The sequence below is a fragment of the Alligator sinensis genome, unplaced genomic scaffold, assembly GCF_000455745.1.
Source record: "Alligator sinensis unplaced genomic scaffold, ASM45574v1 scaffold354_1, whole genome shotgun sequence".
Classification (NCBI taxonomy): domain Eukaryota; kingdom Metazoa; phylum Chordata; order Crocodylia; family Alligatoridae; genus Alligator; species Alligator sinensis.
The window spans coordinates 1,053,687-1,072,920 of NW_005842200.1; the positions used below are offsets into that span (position 1 = coordinate 1,053,687).

Consider the following 19,234-nt stretch of genomic DNA (forward strand, 5'->3'; position numbering starts at 1 on the left):
TAAGTTAAATAGATTTACTTTCCCACTCCAGGAAAAAATACATACTCACAGCTTGTCAAAGATAAATGAATATTTTTTCCTTAACAGTGACTAGCAAAGCCAAAAAAATAGTTTCATGATGTATTAAAAACATCTGAAGGTTATCTAGGGTGAAAGCTATGCTCTTAAACATATATGAATGATTGGATTATTTTAAGAGAGTAGGAGCATGCACAAAAAAATTAAGATTCATTTCAGTTATCTTAGTCATTTCAAGGGTACTTCTTACAACAACTCAAAATTTCTTTGTAACCACCAAAGTGCCTGGCATTAAATTTAATACAAAGCCCAATGCAGTTGTATGGTTTGCAGTACTGGTCACTGTCTTAACAACCACACATCAAATAAAGACAGCGAGTGAGACTATAGAATTATCACTGACAGCAAAACTAGCAACTTTCTAGTTCCAAATTTTCATATTCTGTTGAAATGCTTGATTTTCACATGGTCTTTTACTTGTTTTCAATCAGACCATTCACTAGTATGTAAAAATTAAAACAAAACCCCTGTTGTAAATACCAGTCTTGCAAACTAGGCAACGTGTCAGCTCAGTTTTTTCAGGCTTTTGTTCCTCTCGAGCCTGTTTTATGATTAATTTGAATGTGAAAGAATTCTTCAGTAACTTAGTGCAGATGAAACTCAGACCAATGGGAGCATGTCTTTCGTCTCTCCATACGATGTATTCTTTCCCCTTTTTGTCTCTATAGACAGTGCTATGCAACCGACCTGCTGAAGTGAGTGATGACTATTTTTTGAAAGTCATTGCAGAGGCGTTCAAGGTAGTAGGCATGGGATCTGTTGCTGGCAGGATCAATCCCCTTTTTTCCCCAGCTAATACTTTTTTCATATATATTAGTGTGATGGAGCTGTAAAGACAGGGAAAACAATGCTGTACAAATAAAAGGAACCCAAAATGGTCCTTGTAACAAAAAAATAATAATCTTGGATTAAAAATTGTCATTCATCGGTGTGACTTTTAGCCGCGAAATGTAGTAAGGCTTAAGTTCCAACAACTCTGTATGATTTTTTTTATACTTTACAGTTTTTACTTCATAGTGTTTGGATTGTAGATAGAAATGAAAAAAAAAAGTTGAAAAATTGGTTTCATTAAAAATAAAGAAAAGGAGCAAAGAGGAACTGTGAAAAGATATTTAGAAATATAGGGAGACAAATGAGTCAAACCGAGATGAAGGTCAGAAAAGATCCATTCAAACTCACATGGCCCATTGGCCCAGTATGAATAAGATATACCAGTTTCTGTATGTAATGGTGAACAAGGAAATAGTGTAGCTAACACTGTAATAAGCCACCTTTGACTCCCATCATCTGAATGAGCAGGTACCCATTTACACAACTGGGTATCCAACCAACTGGAGACAGGCTTTGGCACAAATCCAAACCAAAGCTTGAACACACGCTTCTGGATTAACAGAAATGATACCTTAACCTCTCTGCCACCGCACCTTGACAGATGAAGGAGGAAGGAAAAAGTAGCAAAGATAGGGAATAAAACATAGGAAACTTGATAATGTGGATTCTGCTTTATAAATCTGCACAGTCAAGTACACAGTTGAATGGGGTTGGCGGCAAGGTTCCCTCTAAGGCGTGCACGTGTGTGGCCGTGCACAAATAAAAGTGTGGCCGCGCACAGCCTTTTCAAGGCCGTGCACCAGGAGAGGCTGGGGCGAGAGCCTGGTATGGGCTCTGCTGGCTCTGGGGAAGTGCTCCGCTACCCCGCATCAGGACCGGGGAGTGCAGCACCTACCCGGAGCCAGCAGAGCCCGCTCCAGCCCCCGCCCCAGCCTCCATCCCTGCCTTGCCTTACCTCGGGGAGGAGCTGCTGCCTGCTCTGAGTGAGGCTCTGCTGGCTCCGGGACACTGCTCCGCTCCCTCACATCGCCTCAGGGAGCAAGGAGGCACGTGGCGTCAGGGCCGGGGAGCGGAGCAGTGTCCTGAGGCTGGCGGAGCCTCACTGGGGCAGGCAGTGGCTCTTCCCTGAGGTGAGTCAAGGCAGGGATGGAGGCTGGCGTGGACGGCTGGCGCAGGGTCCACCAGCTCCGGGGAAGTGCTCCACTCCCCAGCCCCTGGTCCCAACCCCTGGCTCTCGGCTTCCAGCTCCAGCCCCTGGCCCCAGCCTCCGGTCCCTAGCATGCGGCCCCAGCTCCAGCCTCTGGGCCCCGGCCTTCAGCCCACTTCGGTAAGTGTCCCACGCTGGACCGAGGCAGCGCGCTCACGGACCACGGTGGTGCAGTCACGGACCGCTGCTCCTTAGAGGGAACATTGTTTGGGGGCTGGGGAGAAGACTTAAGGAGAAAATTAAGGTAGAGAGAAACCAAAAATAATTATGCACTCATACTGCTTACAACTGTTATATTATCCTTAATAGATGGATACAAATTGCTTTGCTGTGAGTTCACTTGCAAAAAATAAATAAATAAAGTCATTGGCTCAGTTCTCATGCTTGCAGTATGTCCAAGAACACACTTTAGTCTCATATTTTAACACTTCTTGGTCTTCATTAGATCCACACAACATGTGGATTAATCAATTAATAGCTATTAATACTGTTATTACATATTAAGGTTCAGATTTGCATCTCACACCGAATAATACATTATTCCATAACTGGTCTCAGTGTGACTCCTCACGGAACATTCAACATGAATTAAGAGTGGTATAATATGAGCCTTACATAACACTAGCTTTCCATGTCTCTTTCAGGATGGGTTCTTCCAGAAAGACCCTGTCCACAAAAACAGAAGATAGAGCTAACGGACAAAGCACTGAAGTAAAGATGAGTCAAATAAAGGATATAACAAATAAGAGTGATATGTGAGGGTGACTTAGAAGACTGAAGTTAGGGCAAAAGTAGCATATGCAGGAATGAAGATCAAAGCAGGAAAAAACAAGGTGAAAGTAGTAAGTTGTGATAAAAGGTCTGATGGAAAATTAAAAACACTTGGCTTTGAAGAAGACATGTCATTGCAGTTGCAGGAAGCAGTGTAAAAAAAAGCAAAAAGTTGGATGCATGGGAAGATACACAAAATACTATTTTTTTCCTGACTAGTGCCCGATGCAGTGGGCAGAACCAAGCTATTGGAAAATGATAATTAGCATACCCTTGTATAAATGCTTTTTATGAAGTTCTGGTGTGCTTCATACATTCCTATATTAATCTCTGGTTTCAGAGGATGGACATCAATATATTTTGAAGCTTGTTTTCTGGACAAGTTGAATTGCAAGTCACAGATGTCCCTCTTGAAGCAGTGGCAATGGTCTTCAGGAAAGCCGTGGACACAGAGCCCTTGATCAACCTCTTGCTGCAAAACTTACAAAGGGAAAACATAGTCTGATTCTTAGTGTGCATGTGGGTACATACACATACAAACACACTTTTTAAAATTAAACTTTGATCACTTAAAATAATATTCTGAAAAAAGTGGCTTGGAAAATAGGCAAGATACTAGGACAAAAGTAAGTATCTGAAAATTGTGTTTTGCTAGTGTCATATATAAAGGCCAATACTCCTAGTAAACTCTACTAAATTAGACAATAGCTATGTTTTAATGATTATGGCTGCTGTGAACACAGTTGCCAACTCAAGACAATTTTTTTTTACTGACAACCAAACTTTTTTGTTGACTGTTTTATATAATGTAAATGTAACCCTTCTGCCAGGTCCTGAACAGGGGCCAGATTAAAGTTAAGTGGTTTAACACCAATCACAGTACAAAAGTTTGGTTGCCAGTAAAAAATGTGCAGGCTATCAGTAAAAAAAAAAGATATTTCAGCTCCTCCAAATTATTTGCCCATTTCTTTTCTAGTGGAGTCTACTATTTTTTATCCTGGAAACAATGTATTGTTACTCATTCCAATTAAGTGACATGTTTTTCTCTTCTGTATCTTCACAACTCACCTGTTTTAAGTAGCATACTCGCTGTGTCTTGGCCAACAGCAATTGAAGCATATTCCTGAAGTATCTTATGTAGCTTCTGAAAAGAGCTCAGCCATTTGCTTTTAGCTTGCTGCTTGCGTACAGGATCCTTGCTGAATATGTCTTTGTAAAATGTGCTATGCAGAAGAATGAGACAAATCATATGAAAACTATGAAAAAATATTAGTATAATTATTAACATCACAAAAGTAGATTTCGTTTTAAGTAATACTTTCTATTTGTATCTGTGTTGTTCATTTAACCACAGACACCATTACATTGCAGAAAAAGCTGAAAGGCACTGCCTTGCTCATTAAGTTCATCCTCTTTTGCAGCTCCTCATGCTGGAATGTTTATTTTACTCAGCTGCTTAGTAATTTACCTTTCATTGATTTTTTTGAAGTGATCCAATTTTGGATTAACTGAAAATAAATCAATCTCTCAAATGGTTTGAAATTAAAAACATATATATATACATATATATATATATACACACACATATATATTCCTAAATTCATAACTTCAAAGCAGAAGTAATAGAACTCTAACCTGATGGGCTGCAGGCTGTAAACACTTGGGACATAATTTTCATCCAATCTGTACCACTGATTAAGAAGCCGCAACTCTTTCTCATATTCAGCTGCAGATTTATGTTCTGTGAGAGGGGATGTATTAGACAAATCCTGTTCATCTGAAATATTTGATTCCAATTCTTTATTGTCACGCATCTCAGTTATATTTTCTTCTGATGACTTGCCTGTTCCCAGAAACTCTTTAGAAGTGTCAGTATGATTATCATCTACATGTTCTGTTTTCTTAGTTAGAACTGCCTCTTTTGTTCCATCAAGCTTTACACCACTTGACATGTTCTGCTTTTGCTGTATTGCAACCAACTTCAGGCTTTCAATTGTGTTTTTAATTGCCTCTAAATTCTCCTTTGATATGGTATGTGGGATGACAGGATCATCATGCTTTTGCCCAATGAAAACCTGAATATATAATGATAAAACGCTAAGGAGAAAACAAACATACACAGAAGACAAATATAGACTTGGTCTATACCTTCAGTAAATGGTTCTGAGGCTTGACTCAACATTAATCAGTAGATTATCTTCAAATAACCTCTCTTTTTCCATGTTCTGGATTTGTCAGATACATGCTGTTTGCCATATAAAATGAATACAAATCCTAAAAAATATTACAAATTAAACACAGCAAATAAAACCATAGCTTACAAAGAACATCTGCTGTCCTAACTCCTGACACTTCTTCAGAGCTTCCAGGTGTAATGAAACCATGTGGTGATCATTGCTGACACCATCTGTTAGTCCCCACCTCAGGTCCAGCATCTGGAAATCATAGCCTCGTTCTTTACAGTAACTGTATAGCTGTGGGTATGATCTTTTCATTAATTCATTTCTTTCCTCTTCTGAATCTGATGTGAAAACAAGCACAGTGAATATAAATTGTTATACTGATAAACATGATAGCTTTGCAGTATTTGATGATGAAACAAAAATTTGAGAGGCAACAGAATCACAATTTTTCAAATAAAAAGGAGAGCGTTTGGAGAGCATTTTATTTATGAAGGTGGATGGATTTTTTAGTTTATAACTAAATGCTATATATATACATTGTATCTTAGCATGATTGCATTATAGTCAGTATTTGAATGAATCTTGCATATTTTAATAGTTCTCCTCATAGGATGTACATTGACCATTAGAAATTTACATACTCCCAGATATTTAAAATCTGGATCTATATTTGGACTGTTGTCCTGTCCCCCCACAATCCTATGAACAAAATGAACAGTTGCCAAGGGTAGCAGAATCAGAGAGGCTATGGCCCCCTCTTTCTACTATGTGACAACCAAACTCCAAGTTTACAATAGCCCTGAAATTCAGGTTACTCAAAAGTCTGAATGAAAATCTAAAGCCAAACTTCGGAAGCTTTGGGAACAGCATTTCTTTGCATGTTGGAAACTGCATTTACTTAACATAAGGGCCTCGCAGTTAAAATCAAACTTGGTGATTTGTTCCTGTATGTAAACTTTTGCCGTATCTTTTTGCATGCATTTTAAATCACCTTACAAAACTATTTTGTCATCTTTAAAATGTATTAGACATAAATACAGCATGCTTGATAACTGTATTGAAATAAAAACAACCCAGGGAACTGCCTTGTGCCTTGAATTCCCACCGTTTCTACTAAGACTAATGGTACCTCCACACCACAGACAGAAACAGGGAAACATAATCTGGCAATTTCTAATAAAGCAAGGTTGAAGGTAGGAAGCTTCAGGATTTGAGGGTTGGAAGTATTTTGGTGTAGTATTTTGAGTTTTTGTAGTCTAACTTATCCATATTCATTTGATGTTTGGTAGGATCCTGGACACGCCTGTTAAAAATAAAAAACTGCAGATGACTGCTGCTTCCCCTGATACACACACACACACTTTGAGACTGTGTAATGCCTGTTTAAATACCAAGTTCTTCAGGGCAGGATTTTCCTTTCTCCCCTCAATTTCGTATTTACATAGTAAGTTAAAAGAAACTGACTTTAACCCCAGGAAGTGGGTAGGTGTGCTTTATTAAGCCTTCTGGGTAGAAAGGGAAATGGAGAATAAGTGAAGCAACTTGCTTATGGCACAGTCATCTGATACCAGTCAAGAAAAGAACCAAACTGCCCTCACTCCTAAGCCTAATGCATTTTTTTGTTCTTGTTTTTTTTCTCCAAAGCACACTACCTACCACAATTCTGGTAACTGCAAATAGTGAACAATGATGAGTTCAGGTGCAGTGCATGATAAACCAGGAATCTCAGGGTGAAGAGAGTCTGCAAAGGGATTAGAGCCATTTTCTAGATGTCATACCTTGATAGCCTCCACAAATATAGACCATAAATGTTCTCTTTCTGACTGAACATGGCGTACTGATATATCCTCTTATTGCAGCTCTATCAATTTCAATGTCAGGGGAGTTTTGTTGTTTATCATCTCCCAGATCAGCGGGGACATCCCAGATCCTTGGCAACATGGCAGCGTATAATTTAGTTTTTTCCACCTTGCTTGCAGAATGGGACTTCAGCTGATCAGTAGTTCGAAATAAATACTCATTGTAGACAAGTCCATCTGCTCCATTATCTTTCCAGGTATACTCATTTTTAGTTAAAACTGTTCTTAGTGAGGTGTTATTCAACCAGTCTGTCATCACTCCGCTGCTTTCCCTGTCAACCCTGATCTTGTGGCCCTTTGAGAAAGGCATCTCTTCTTCTTTCAATGCTGGCAGATCCCAGCTATTTACATTTATCCCTCTTGGCATTTCTGTCTTGTTGCTTTTGAGAAAAAACTCTTCTTCACTTTGCAAACTGCTTTTATCCGTACATTGAGATTCATCTGTAAATGTACGGGAATTTGCATGACAACCTCTGTCTTGATCTATAGTTTTTTCTTTGTGCTGCAGAGAAATAAAAAAATCCTAATTTCCATCAACATCAGCAGGAGTTATACATGTGCATAGACCACCAGGGGCTGAACTGGTGGCTAGTGATAAAATTCTTATTGAAATTTGAGCCCTGGCCTTCTGTTCTTAGGACTGGGAGCGATACAAACACAGCACATGAAACACATGTACAAGCAAGGACCTCATGATGCCAAATGGAAAGCTCTTTCAACTCCTTAGAAACTCCCTTTCGGATTATTGTTTCTTCCTGCAAAGTGAATCTCTTGATCTTCATCTGTATAACCTTGTCCCTCTCTCCCCACATGCAGCTGATGTTTCTAATCATTTTTATTGCTCTCTCAGGGTGGGAAGAAAGAAAGTGTCACTGAAAAATACGCTGCCCAAGGGGATACCAAGGGAAAGACCAATTGGAAAACTAACAACATAGGATGAGAGAGGTCAAAGGAGCACTTGTTGAGGAACCACACTCCCTGAGCCCACTCTTTGTGCTCCCATCACCCTCCCAAATAATCAGATACAATTTGTCTTCATCTAAAACAGGGCTGCCCAACTAGTGGCCAGCCTATGGGCTGCATGTGGCCTGGGAGGTGTTAAGTTGCAGCCCCTGGGCTCCTACCTGGCAACTGCTCCCCCATCATTTCAGTTGAAACAGCAGCTGGAGTCTCCAGGCTTCCCCTCCCTCTTCTGGTTTTTGCTGCCTGCCTCTGCTCCAGGGGGCAGGGCAGGGCAGGGCAGGGCAGGGCAGTATGGCTAGGGCGAGGCAGGCAGATGATATGAGGGGTGGGGAGGGGGGAAGCACATGTGCAATGCAGTTGTGAGGGGTGTTAGGTCCCACTCAGGGACATGGTACAATAGTGAGGTGCACAGTGAAGCAGAAGGTGGCACCTGTGCAGTGCAGCAGGGCAGGCATCCACATGGCATGCTAATAAACTCTCCTGGGAGAGTCTGTGGCTCATGCTGGTGTGGCTTGCAGAGGTACAGCCCCTGCTGGAGCAGCTTGTGTGGTGTTTGGCCTCCAGCTGCTTAGAAGTTGGACAGCCCTAACTTAAAACATTTATTGCCACCCAACTTAACTCAGGCCCTGCTTCCAAATCTATGGCTGTAAAATGGATGATGTTCACCAATTCTTACCTTTAGAGTAAAAACCTCTGTATTTCCTAATGCAAATCGATTTTCATTCTTGAGCATTGACTCACATCCAGATGGCTGCTTCAATCTTTGAGCAAGGCGATGTTGCATATGATGCTAAAAATGTGCATTAGAGATTTATTAGCAGACTTTAATTCTGTACTATTTAATGCAAATTGAAAACAAGGTTAGTTATCACATACCTTTAAATGGGTCTTCACACGTGTGTGTGTTTCTTCACTTATTTTTACATATGGCATATGCCAATGGCAGTCTTGTCTCTAAATGTCACAATAATCCAACAAAAAAAAAATTTCCTCAACAGTACATTTACACTTTAATGGTGGAAGTTTTGTAGGTTCTTATTAATCAATATGTATTCAGTGCTGAATCCCAATTGCCTTATTCACACAAGCAGTCTCACTTTAGTTATTAGGAAGATTAACATAAGTGAATACTGCTGTAGCTCACAACTCTCAGGTTGAAAATCCTGATCTAGAGGAATAACAATACTTGCATGAATGAAGTAAACAAGACTGGGCTCCAAGTACACTTTCTGGTCTTTACCTTTGTTATTAGTTTTTGCATTTCCTGAAATTACACTCTTTTATATTTAAAGAAAAATATTTCCTCACAGTTAAAAGGATTTTTCTAATAACATATTTTAGAAAAATAGAAAATGAAAGGATTTATTTTCATAACTCAAAAATTTAACTCACCGCAGCCCAATTAGAGCTACCAGTTTTGTACATAGCTTGTTGGGGTGATAAGATGTCTGGCTATTCATATTACTGCACTGCTAATAATAAAGGGAAACTATTTGTTAATGTATTATTTTTAATTTCTTTGGTTCAGTAAATTTAAATAAACTGTTAAGATGCAAACTGACCTTCTACTGAAGTGGAGTTATAATCTCAGTCTCACAAAACTTGGTTTACAGTATATAGCATGTTCATATTTTACTACATACCTGAGCATAGAGCCTTTATAAAAACTAGTCTGGGATGCAGATGGGGAAAAAACCACAGTGGTAGTTCCCTAAGTTTTACTACAAACAAACTCCACCTATGTGAGATACTACAAAGTGACACCATAATAAAATTCACAAGTTGATTTTCTTTCTCCTGCCTTGGATGCTTTGATCATGAGTGAAACAGTTAAAAGGCTTACTCAACTTTGCTGGTGGTCAGCAGCCTCTTGAAGCGAATAGGGGAAATCTTAACAGTTCCTACTAGCAGCATTATAGTGAGTTTGTCCTGTTTGATATTAGATATAGGTATAACCACCTCATAGATTGCTCAGTGGTGTGCTTTATTCTTTAATATCTCCTGATTAATTTAAAAAAAAATCAAACCTGAATACTTGTGATTCACTTGCTGTAGAATTTGCTGCAGAATTGTGCTCCAAAATCTAAGCTAGTGTTTCTCAGCCTTTTTAGACTCAAGGCACCCCTCCATAATTTTTCTGAATTTAGCAGAGCTCTCTACAGATGTGGACTCCTTGTCCCCATGCAAGGGAGATATGTATGGGGACTTTTGCTTTAATGCATGAAGCCTGGGGTACTCCAGTTTTTGCAGAGCTTAACTGAGACACTTAAAAAGGACCTGATGTAATTTTTTAAAATGTAATCCAATTTTTAAAAATGCTGCACACCCACAGCTCCCACTGAAAATCAGGCAAAAACCCCCCTTTGTTTTATCTGCACTGATATATCCCTTGCATAGCAAACATAGGCACTCATATGCACCCAAACACATTCTCATATGCCAGACAAATGAACTGAAATACATTTTAACTTGACATGTTGTGTATCAACTAAATTATATTCACACTTTTCATTGTAGCATTATTAGAAGGTAATAACAATAACTAAATTGATTTTAGGTGATTGTGCAGCTACTCCTCCATATGAACTGCAAATTATCATTGAAAATTGATGGTTTAAATTGAGTATTTGCTAGATCATCTTTCACATTTATCTGTATATGAAAGCAGCTTTTAGATGCTGGGTAATGTCCAAAGACCGACCTTTCAGCAATGTAGTGTAGCCTGAGACTTGGAAGAGCTTGAGTTTACTTACCTACTTCACTACTGACCGCTATAAGACCAAGGACAAGGTAATTTTTCTCTGTCTAGTTTCACATCTGTAAAACTGGGATTATACCAGTAATACTGCATTACCTCATTGGGATGCTGTGTGGCTAAAGAGATTAAATATTATGTGGTACTCAGATATCATGCTAATGGCAACCACAAATTCTTCATTCAAGAAAAATAAAATACAGAACTCCTTCTGAAATCAACTGCAGACATATGGGAATATAACAAAACATAATCTGGCATGAAGATACAGATAATATTTTATGTTATAGACTGTGATAACTGAAAATAATGTCTAATTATTCCTTCCATAGAAGTATCTAAAAACTGATGGGTCTTCACCAAGAGAAAGTATATTATTCAAATACTTACAGCAATTGCATTTTCGAGGTATCTCTTGGAAATTGAAGGGAAACAAGTTGTTTCTTTATATCCCTGGATGAAAACAGTGCAATATAAAAATATCATTATAGCCTAACTTTGCAAGACTGTATTCACTTGAGGCAAGTCAAATATTTTTTTCTCATGATTGCTAAAGAGATGAGGAAATAGATGTTGCACCTGGTTTGGTAAACATTTAAGCTAATTTCACCCTATAGAAATAATGTATTCTTTCCCTTATTCTTTTGTGATTATATGTTGGTCTATTTTACACTTTTAGTATAAAAGGGACCATTATTTTTATCATACTGATCACACACAGACAATAAAACAATTATATGGTATAGAAAAGAAAACCATATAGAAAGTCTTTAGCTAAGGTCTCCCCATTCAGCAATTGATATAATAAAGTTTCCAGATGTTCAAATTAAAAACTGACAAATTTTGATTATGTTATCAGTTTAAGTGAATCACATATCCAGCTAAAACAGCTCAAATACTGCTTACCATGTACAGAGTTTTTTGAGAAAAACTTCCCGTTGTATAAGCAGACCACATGCTTTGTAACAGCTGTTCAATGTGAAATTGAATTTTGAAGAAGGTGAATTTAAGTTCCTTTCGTGTTTTGCTACAGTTTCACTAGCTATTTTTTAAAGTAGAAAACCACAAAATTCCAGTTAAAACACTTTTCTGAGTAACTGCTTAAAAACATTGTCCAAGAAAATAACATACTTTATTAATATTCAAGTAATGAAGGTAGTTCATATTCTAGTTGCTCTTATTTGCCTGAAAGGGTGTCAGCCTATTATAGTCTTCCAAGGTTCCAGATCCCTCAGTTTGGTTGCAGAGAACAGCGATGCAGTATTTATTTCCAAAACTCCAGTGATATGAGAGGGTGTTTATATTGTCCTCCTCTTGATTTTCCTCAAACAGTACATTCATCCATTTTTCCCTAGTCTCTGACCTTTGTAGCAGGTTTAGTTTACTGGCTCTTAAGGAACTCCAGACCATAGCAACGCCATCTGGCTCTACCTGTTTAGGTTGTTGTACCTTTTCCCACAGACATGGTTTCTTAGCCTTTGAATATGCTTTTCTCATATGCAAACAGTATTGTTACCAGGATTCACTCATAACAAAACATTTGCCAGCTCAACAGGAAAATGGGAGTGGCATGGAGTAGAAGAGAAATTTTTTTTTCAACTCTTAACTCTATGAATCCTTTCTTCTTGTTAGTCTAATAGCTTGTGTATTTGGTTGATCTGTTATTATAGGGATGTCAAAATATAACATCCCAAACAAGAACATTTGTTGTAAGCATTATTCAGGACAAAATTGCCTTTGGTATTAGCAAAGATTCCATTGGCCTAAATAAGCGTAATACTAGCAAACATCAGTCTCTCTTCTGACGAATCTTTCTCTTACAAGGCAGCAAAGAGAAATCTAAATATGACCGTAACAGTCTGGCTACAAAGACCCTGGTCCCAGGAGACAAGTGGCCATGAATGACTCATGCCGCCTTAGTTGGGGGGGGCACATGGCCCCCCAGCTACCAGTCAGCAACTGAGGGGAGGATGGGTCGCTCTGTGGCTGATCCCGCCGACTGGCAACAGGGTACGTGTTTTCAAAAATGTTTCTGTAGGGTTTTGCTTTAGGCTGTGGACGGAGTAAACATCTGAAACATTGCAGATGGCTTTGAAATGTTTCAGCAGCTAAGTACATGCCTGATAAAACACTCATACATGAAAAAATGTACCTGGAAGAAGCTGGTGCTATTTTGTACTGTTTCCTTTTAGAATACGTGTATACAGGAGGTTTGGCCTCCATGTACCCACAATACAGTGCTCTTCCCTCCACATGCCTCCTCTTGGGACTCCTGACACCGGGCACTGTGACTGCAGGACAGGAAAAAGGGTGCTATACTGTGGGATGGAAGCACCCAGGGTGTTGGGAGTGCTCAGTGACTGTCCACTCCACTTTCCCCATTGGGGGGTGGGGTGGGGAAGGCAGTGCTGCAGAGCCCATCAGCTCCCTGTTGGAACCCCTGGAAGGAGGGTGGGTTGTGGAATCTATCTGGTTCCAATGTATCACAAAGAAGCATGGTTACTTTTAGTCAGAGATCTCCAGCTGGTGGCTGACAGATCGCATGCAGCCCACAAGGGATTAACTTGCAGCTCCCAGGCTTCTACCCAGCCATTGCTCCAACTGCAGAAGCAGCCAGGGTTTCTGGGTTCCCCCTCCCTCCTTCCTGACCTCACCACAGGGGGCTGGATGGTGTGCAGTGCAGCCTGTGGGGTTGGGGGAGCCCACAGTTGGCGAGTTGAGGGTGAGACTGGGTCCCTCCTACTCTGGCACTGGGGTGTGTGGCTTGTGCTGGTGCGGCCTGCAGGGCTTGCAGCCCCTGGCCATTTAGAAGTTGGACAGCCCTGCTTTAAATAATCTTTATTTCATCTTGGAGCCTTTCAGTAATAATTAAAATTCCACTCCTAATGACTGAAAAGAGTTTATTTGCTTGAAGATGGGTAATAAGAGACAGTTAATAACTGCAAGACAGCCCAGCTGATATAAGCATTCAATTTGGAAGCCTCAGCTAAGGAACAGAGTCATGTAAATGTGTAGATCAAGTACTGTATACTTGTTGTACCAGGTATAGGTACAAGGACATCCTCCAAACAGGCAGCAGAAGCAGCATGAGTCTTACTGGAATGAGCCCCAACATGGTTAGGTGGATCTACTAAAGGAGTAGGCAACCCCTGGCATGGATGCCAGAGCATGGCATGCAAAGTGGGTGAGATGGCAAAGGAGCTGTGAAGGGCCTGATCCTCATTGTGGCAGTGCAGCCCTGGCCCTTCCACGCTGTGTGCCTTGAGGTGCGGTTGCACCAATCACCAGCAACAACCTAGGTCAGGGCTCTGCGGGCCTTGGTGCAGCCACTTGCAGCCTCTCTGCTGCCTGCTGCAAGCAGCCTGGGCTCTGTGGCAGGCATCAGGGGCCTGCCCGAGCCAGCTGTGGCAAGCAGTTGGGAGGCTGCAAGTAGCCGCACCAGGGCTGACTCATTGCTGGTGGTGGGTGCACACGTGTTTCGAAGTGGATGGTGGGAAAGGGATCGGGGCTGTGCTGCCACAACAGGGATCAGGCCCCTTGCAGCTCCCCTGCTGTCCATCCGTGGCACACTAACATCTTACAAGTTGAGGTTGTGGGTGTTTTTGGCACTCTTCCCAAAAATGCTGCCGACTCCTGATCTACTGTTTCACTCCTCTTTTTGTGGCTGGAGACCTGCTCAGATAATCTCTATCAATTTATAGGTTAGCTCCATCAGCAAAGGCTACAAATAGTTTGGGCATGTTCCAGAACAATATTTGTCCAGTCACTGTAGAAGTACAGTGGACATGAAGTTTAGTTTTCCCTGTTGAGTGAAGCTTGGGAAAGAAAAGCATGGTAGAATGGGGAAGGGTGGGAAAAAGTGGTGCCAGACAGGATGAGCCTCTGTGCCCTCAAGATTTTTTTTTTTTGCTGTCTTTCATGGATTCTTCAATATATAATCCCTTCCTAAAGCCCAAAGTACTATGTAGGATGTGGCAGCATAGGAGACTAGAAAGGGGCAGGTGGTGCATGAACCCTATCATAAACAGCAGCAGAAGAAAATATTTCCTCAAGAAAAGAGCTGTTCTACCAGATTGACCCTGGTTCTGTGTTAGGATATTGATTACCAAGGATAACTCTAATCTGGTGCACTCATAACTCTGAAGCTGGCATTTGGATGCCACTACTTTCTATCTTAAGGACCATTCCAATTACTCACCCATCACTGTTTGGGGAAACTCAGTGCCACAGTAATGGGTAATACAGAGGTAGCTGGTACCAAAGTAGAAGGTACTGGGACTCAAATACTGAGATTCCAGCTATTGGAGCACCCTGTGCTAAGGTGGGTACTGAAGAACAGCATGATCCTTCCTTTTAATGGGTATTGCATGTGCTGCTTTGGAAATCAGTACTGATGCACCAGAAAGGACTTTCTCTAGCTTTTGGACTTTGGACAAATGAGGCTAAGAGAAGTCAGGTTCATTGGACTTACACCTCAACTTGGCCAATGGCAGACATCTGCAACTGTGGCTCATTTCTGAAACCATTCTTTGTTCTGCTTCTATCAGAAGACACTGATACTGATGCAGTGGCAAACAGAGAAATGGGCCCTTCAGGTGATGTGGCCTGAGGCCAGGGCTAAGTACAGATAGTCAAAAAGTCTGAGGCTGAATTGATTCAGTCTTTACAGATTAATCTAAGCTGTGTAGATTGAACCAATAAGCAAGTGAACAAACATTCACTTTTGATTCCGGAAATGTAGACACATGCCTGCAGCGGCTCAGGCCAGAAGCTGGGGGGTGCTGGAGCAGACCGCTTGAGCCAAGGGCAGTCTACCCACCCTGCGAGGGAAGGTTTGCAGGAGAGGTGCAAAGCATCATGAGATGCTGGGGGACTGAGTTAACTTGAAACTTGAGGGGATCTGGGACAGAAATTCAATAAGCTAATTTTATCTAAATCAGTTGAGTCTGATACTACATCCATTCAGACTTATCTTAAACAGGTTTCAGCCATTTTGAAAGTGGTTTATGTGCACTGAACTTCTGTTGTGTTACAGATTTGAACTGGTTTCTGATCACTTATATCATTTTATGTGTAATTTCTGTCCCTAGTCCAGGAGCAGAATTGCAAATCACCTTGGCACAAACAGACATAATGACCCAATGGCTAAGACCTGGTTGTAACCCTCCCCTCTACATACAAGGAAACTTCCAATCATGCAAGGAGAAATGTTTGAATGTAGGTAAAGGAAGAAACAAAAGAAGTTCCACCATTCTGAGAAGTGCATTTCTACAGGACTGTACCATACTGAGAGAAAAAGCATCATGAGAGGGTCATATATTAAATCTCAGTGACTTAGCTTCTGGTATGTTGCTAACACTTTCTTCTGGGAGGCAGTAGGCACAGCTTAAACTAAAGAGAAATATATGCATGTATATAATTTTGCCTCTAGACAAATAAGGCTCTAACACTAGATAAACAGGAAACACTGCAGAAGCTGTCTCTTATCGCTAAATTCAATACGTAGGAATTATGGGATAGGCTAAGTCCACTCCTCCCTTACTGCCCTTTGAGGCAGGGATGCAGATACAGCCTAAATAGACATTGCGAGCCAAAAAAATCCCATCTCGTGCAAGCTGGTGTGCGTGTACCAACAGCTGAAACTGCATGGGTAATCACTCAATGAACATACATATGGTGTGTCCCTTCCTTCCTTTAGTGGCTGGGCCATACTGAGGAACCAAACAGAGCCCTTTTGTAGAGGCAGAAGAGAATCATGCTTTTACACACAAAGTTCCAGTCCTGCTGCTGACAACTTAGTCAGGGCTGCCACCTTACATAGAAACCAAACCCAGCACTGGTTCTGAACCTTATAGGTAATCTCCAGCAGGAAAATAAAAGATACCATAGAGCAGGGGTGACAAACATACAGCCTGGGGCTGGTTGGTGGGGCTCTGCAGGATGGATCTAGCCCAGGAGCTGTATGTTTGACACCCCTGCACTATGATATCTCTCATCTTCCTGCTGTAGATTGCCTGTGAGGTTCAGAACCAGTGCTGGGTTCGGTTTCTATGTAAGGTGGCAGCCCTAACTAAGTTGTCAGCAGCAGGACTGGAACTGTGTCGCATGGAGTGCAGGTTCCAAAATGGCTGGAGTAGCCACCCAGATCAGGAGTCTGTGAGCTCAATATGGCCTAGTCTGATCAGACCCAAATGGTACATGGTGCAGGGCCAGTCCACAGGCCATATTGGGCCTATTCATACCAAACTAGGCCTTAGCCTAATTGAACAAGCAAGTGTGCACACAAATTAGCTAATAAGCTGCTTTTGTCCCAGCCAGTCAACTATGACAGTGACTTGCATTCAACAGTAAAATAAACATGTGCTCTTGAAATTAGCAAAATAAAAAAATGTACATACAAGTGTCAGATGCACTCTCATATACATTACAATAATTTTCTTAGTGAAGTGCTACCTTTTTCCCTTCTCCAGACCATTTACAGCTTCTGTTAATCATGTCCACTTGCCCCTCTTGAAAAGCATGAATCTTGATTTCTTTCCTTCTACAGAAGTCTGCTGTGTAATTTCTTGGGAGAAACTGCATACTTTGATCTTTTCTTCAACCAGCATCTTTCAATGAGAAGTAAAGATGTCATTAGAGATCTTTAATAATCTACTAGAATCTGCACCAATATTTATCACGAACATTATTTTCAAACATTTAATCATGTATATGTGGAGACCTACAATATGACTTGCCCTTAGAAAAATTTACAAATTTGGCATTTATTGCTAATTAATTTGGTATTTGTAGGAGGGTGCTAATTGATTTCCTGCCTTGAGGAACTATATTCAGTCCAGTCCTGGAAAACTTCATCACCTACACAACTTAAATTCAATTCCCTTACACCAACCATTTTGCACACAAGTTCAGTAGGAAAAATGCATATAATCATCCAACTAGAAACCATTATGATACAAACTCCTCAGCCCTTTTGCAAAGGTTATACAAGCTACGTCAGAACTGGCAGCTCCTTGATTTTGAATGGAAGCACTATTTGGATTGGAAGCACTATTCTGATCTAGGATTTTTTTTTTTTTGGTAAGGCTACACAGGATTGTTTGAAATGCCTGGTGTGAAAAAGTCTGTACAGGAGACCCTTGCCATTCACGGATTTGCGATTTCGAATATTCGTGGTGCGCCATGCCAGCCCACGCTCTCTCCCTGCACAGCGTGATGACACTTAGTTACTGCGCTCTGGTGATACTTTTACATTTAGTATTATCACAACCCAAGGGTGTGATTTGATGTGCGCGCGCTTCGGCACTGCTAAATTATTTCCCGCCACTCGGAGCTTTCTTTGCAGGGTGCATTTCTTAGTTGCAAAGAGAAATGCACGGTGCAAAGGGGTTCCTGCCATTCGCATGCAAATTTGTGTCCCACTATTGGCCAGTTCTAAATTATTCCCACATGGCGGCTAGTGATTGGCTTGCTAGCCGTATAAGAGGCTTGAGCAGTTTCTGCCCAAGTTGGAGGACTCCACAACCATCTGGAGGAGGAGAACTTCACGTCCCGTGAAGATCTCTAAGTGCTGCGGAGCCTATTGGACCCAGTGTGTACCTTGAGAAGGCATAGGGGTCTGACCAACCTCTGGCCTCTCCCCGTCGCTGAACGATCCCTCGACGAACCCCTTCCCTGCGCGCAAGTTCCACGGAGCCTAGCAAACTTCGTGTGAGTGAATCCAGAGCTCTTTTCTCCAAGTTGTTTTCTTCGGTTGACACGACGGGCTCACATGTTTAGAGCCTTCAACCGGATTGGGCTAGAGGTTCCGCAACCATCTTCGGTGTAAGTAAAATAATCTTTAATCAACCGCTAAGCGTCCGTGCCTAATTCTAGTCCGCCGGCTTGCATTCCCCGACCCGCGTGCCAGGGCTGCTGGCCACAGCCAGCCGTGCGAAGAAAAAACCCCCGAGAACCTCAGACCGCTCCCGGCCCGCACATGGCGAAAAGGATGGGATCAGGGGAAGGCACGCTGGAGCTAGAATTAGTTAAGAACTGCCCTTGGTGTAGTGAAAAACGCCAAATAGAAAGCTTTATGGAACTGGAGGCGCATATCGCTTACTACCAGACGGGCGGAACAGGTGAGAGGTTTATCAGCGGACGCCTTTCGCTGAAGGGAGAAGAGGGAGCTTCCGAAGACGGAGCCCCGAGAGAGAGGGAAGTGTATCTGCACTCCGCAGTATTCAGGTGTATAATGAGAGATGAGAGGGTCCTGTTCAGGCCCCTCGACACTGTGTCCCTCGCCAGAGTCAACCCGGCAGGCGCAGTAAACCCGACCCTCACCCAGGAGTGTGCCTGTTGCCTAAGATGTGCTTGGGAGAGTGAAGAACTGGTGCCGATTGACCAGTTCGCCCCCTTTATGCTGGTGTCTAGATTAAGGGGTCGCGAGCTTCCATCCGAGCTCTGCGAAGATCTGGAGACGGAGGAACGCGCCGCGGATGAGAGGGTGGCCCCACAATACGACAAGGGGGGAGTACTAACTGCAACTTTTCGTACAGTAACTGATTTAATGCAAAAGAATTTAAGTTTAAAAGCCCAGCTGCGTGTG

At 41.7% G+C, this 19,234-nt stretch overlaps 1 protein-coding gene and 1 pseudogene across 1 annotated transcript in view; one reads left to right on the forward strand and one right to left on the reverse strand.

Moving 5' to 3' along the window:
* Positions 1 to 19,234, reverse strand: part of LOC112550770 — a 74,681-nt gene that overhangs the window by 51,513 nt on the left and 3,934 nt on the right. Inside the window, exons 2-11 of the mRNA XM_025207591.1 lie at positions 17,101 to 17,255; positions 11,038 to 11,100; positions 8,769 to 8,846; positions 8,569 to 8,682; positions 6,849 to 7,431; positions 5,209 to 5,408; positions 4,523 to 4,962; positions 3,956 to 4,110; positions 3,159 to 3,367; positions 766 to 905 (exon numbers count right to left, since the gene is read on the reverse strand). Coding sequence (XP_025063376.1) covers positions 766 to 905; positions 3,159 to 3,367; positions 3,956 to 4,110; positions 4,523 to 4,962; positions 5,209 to 5,408; positions 6,849 to 7,431; positions 8,569 to 8,682; positions 8,769 to 8,846; positions 11,038 to 11,100; positions 17,101 to 17,229 — 2,111 coding nt within the window. The 5' untranslated portion in view covers positions 17,230 to 17,255. The remainder of the gene's footprint in view (positions 1 to 765; positions 906 to 3,158; positions 3,368 to 3,955; positions 4,111 to 4,522; positions 4,963 to 5,208; positions 5,409 to 6,848; positions 7,432 to 8,568; positions 8,683 to 8,768; positions 8,847 to 11,037; positions 11,101 to 17,100; positions 17,256 to 19,234) is intronic.
* Positions 18,722 to 19,234, forward strand: part of LOC112550768 — a 10,528-nt pseudogene continuing 10,015 nt past the window's right edge.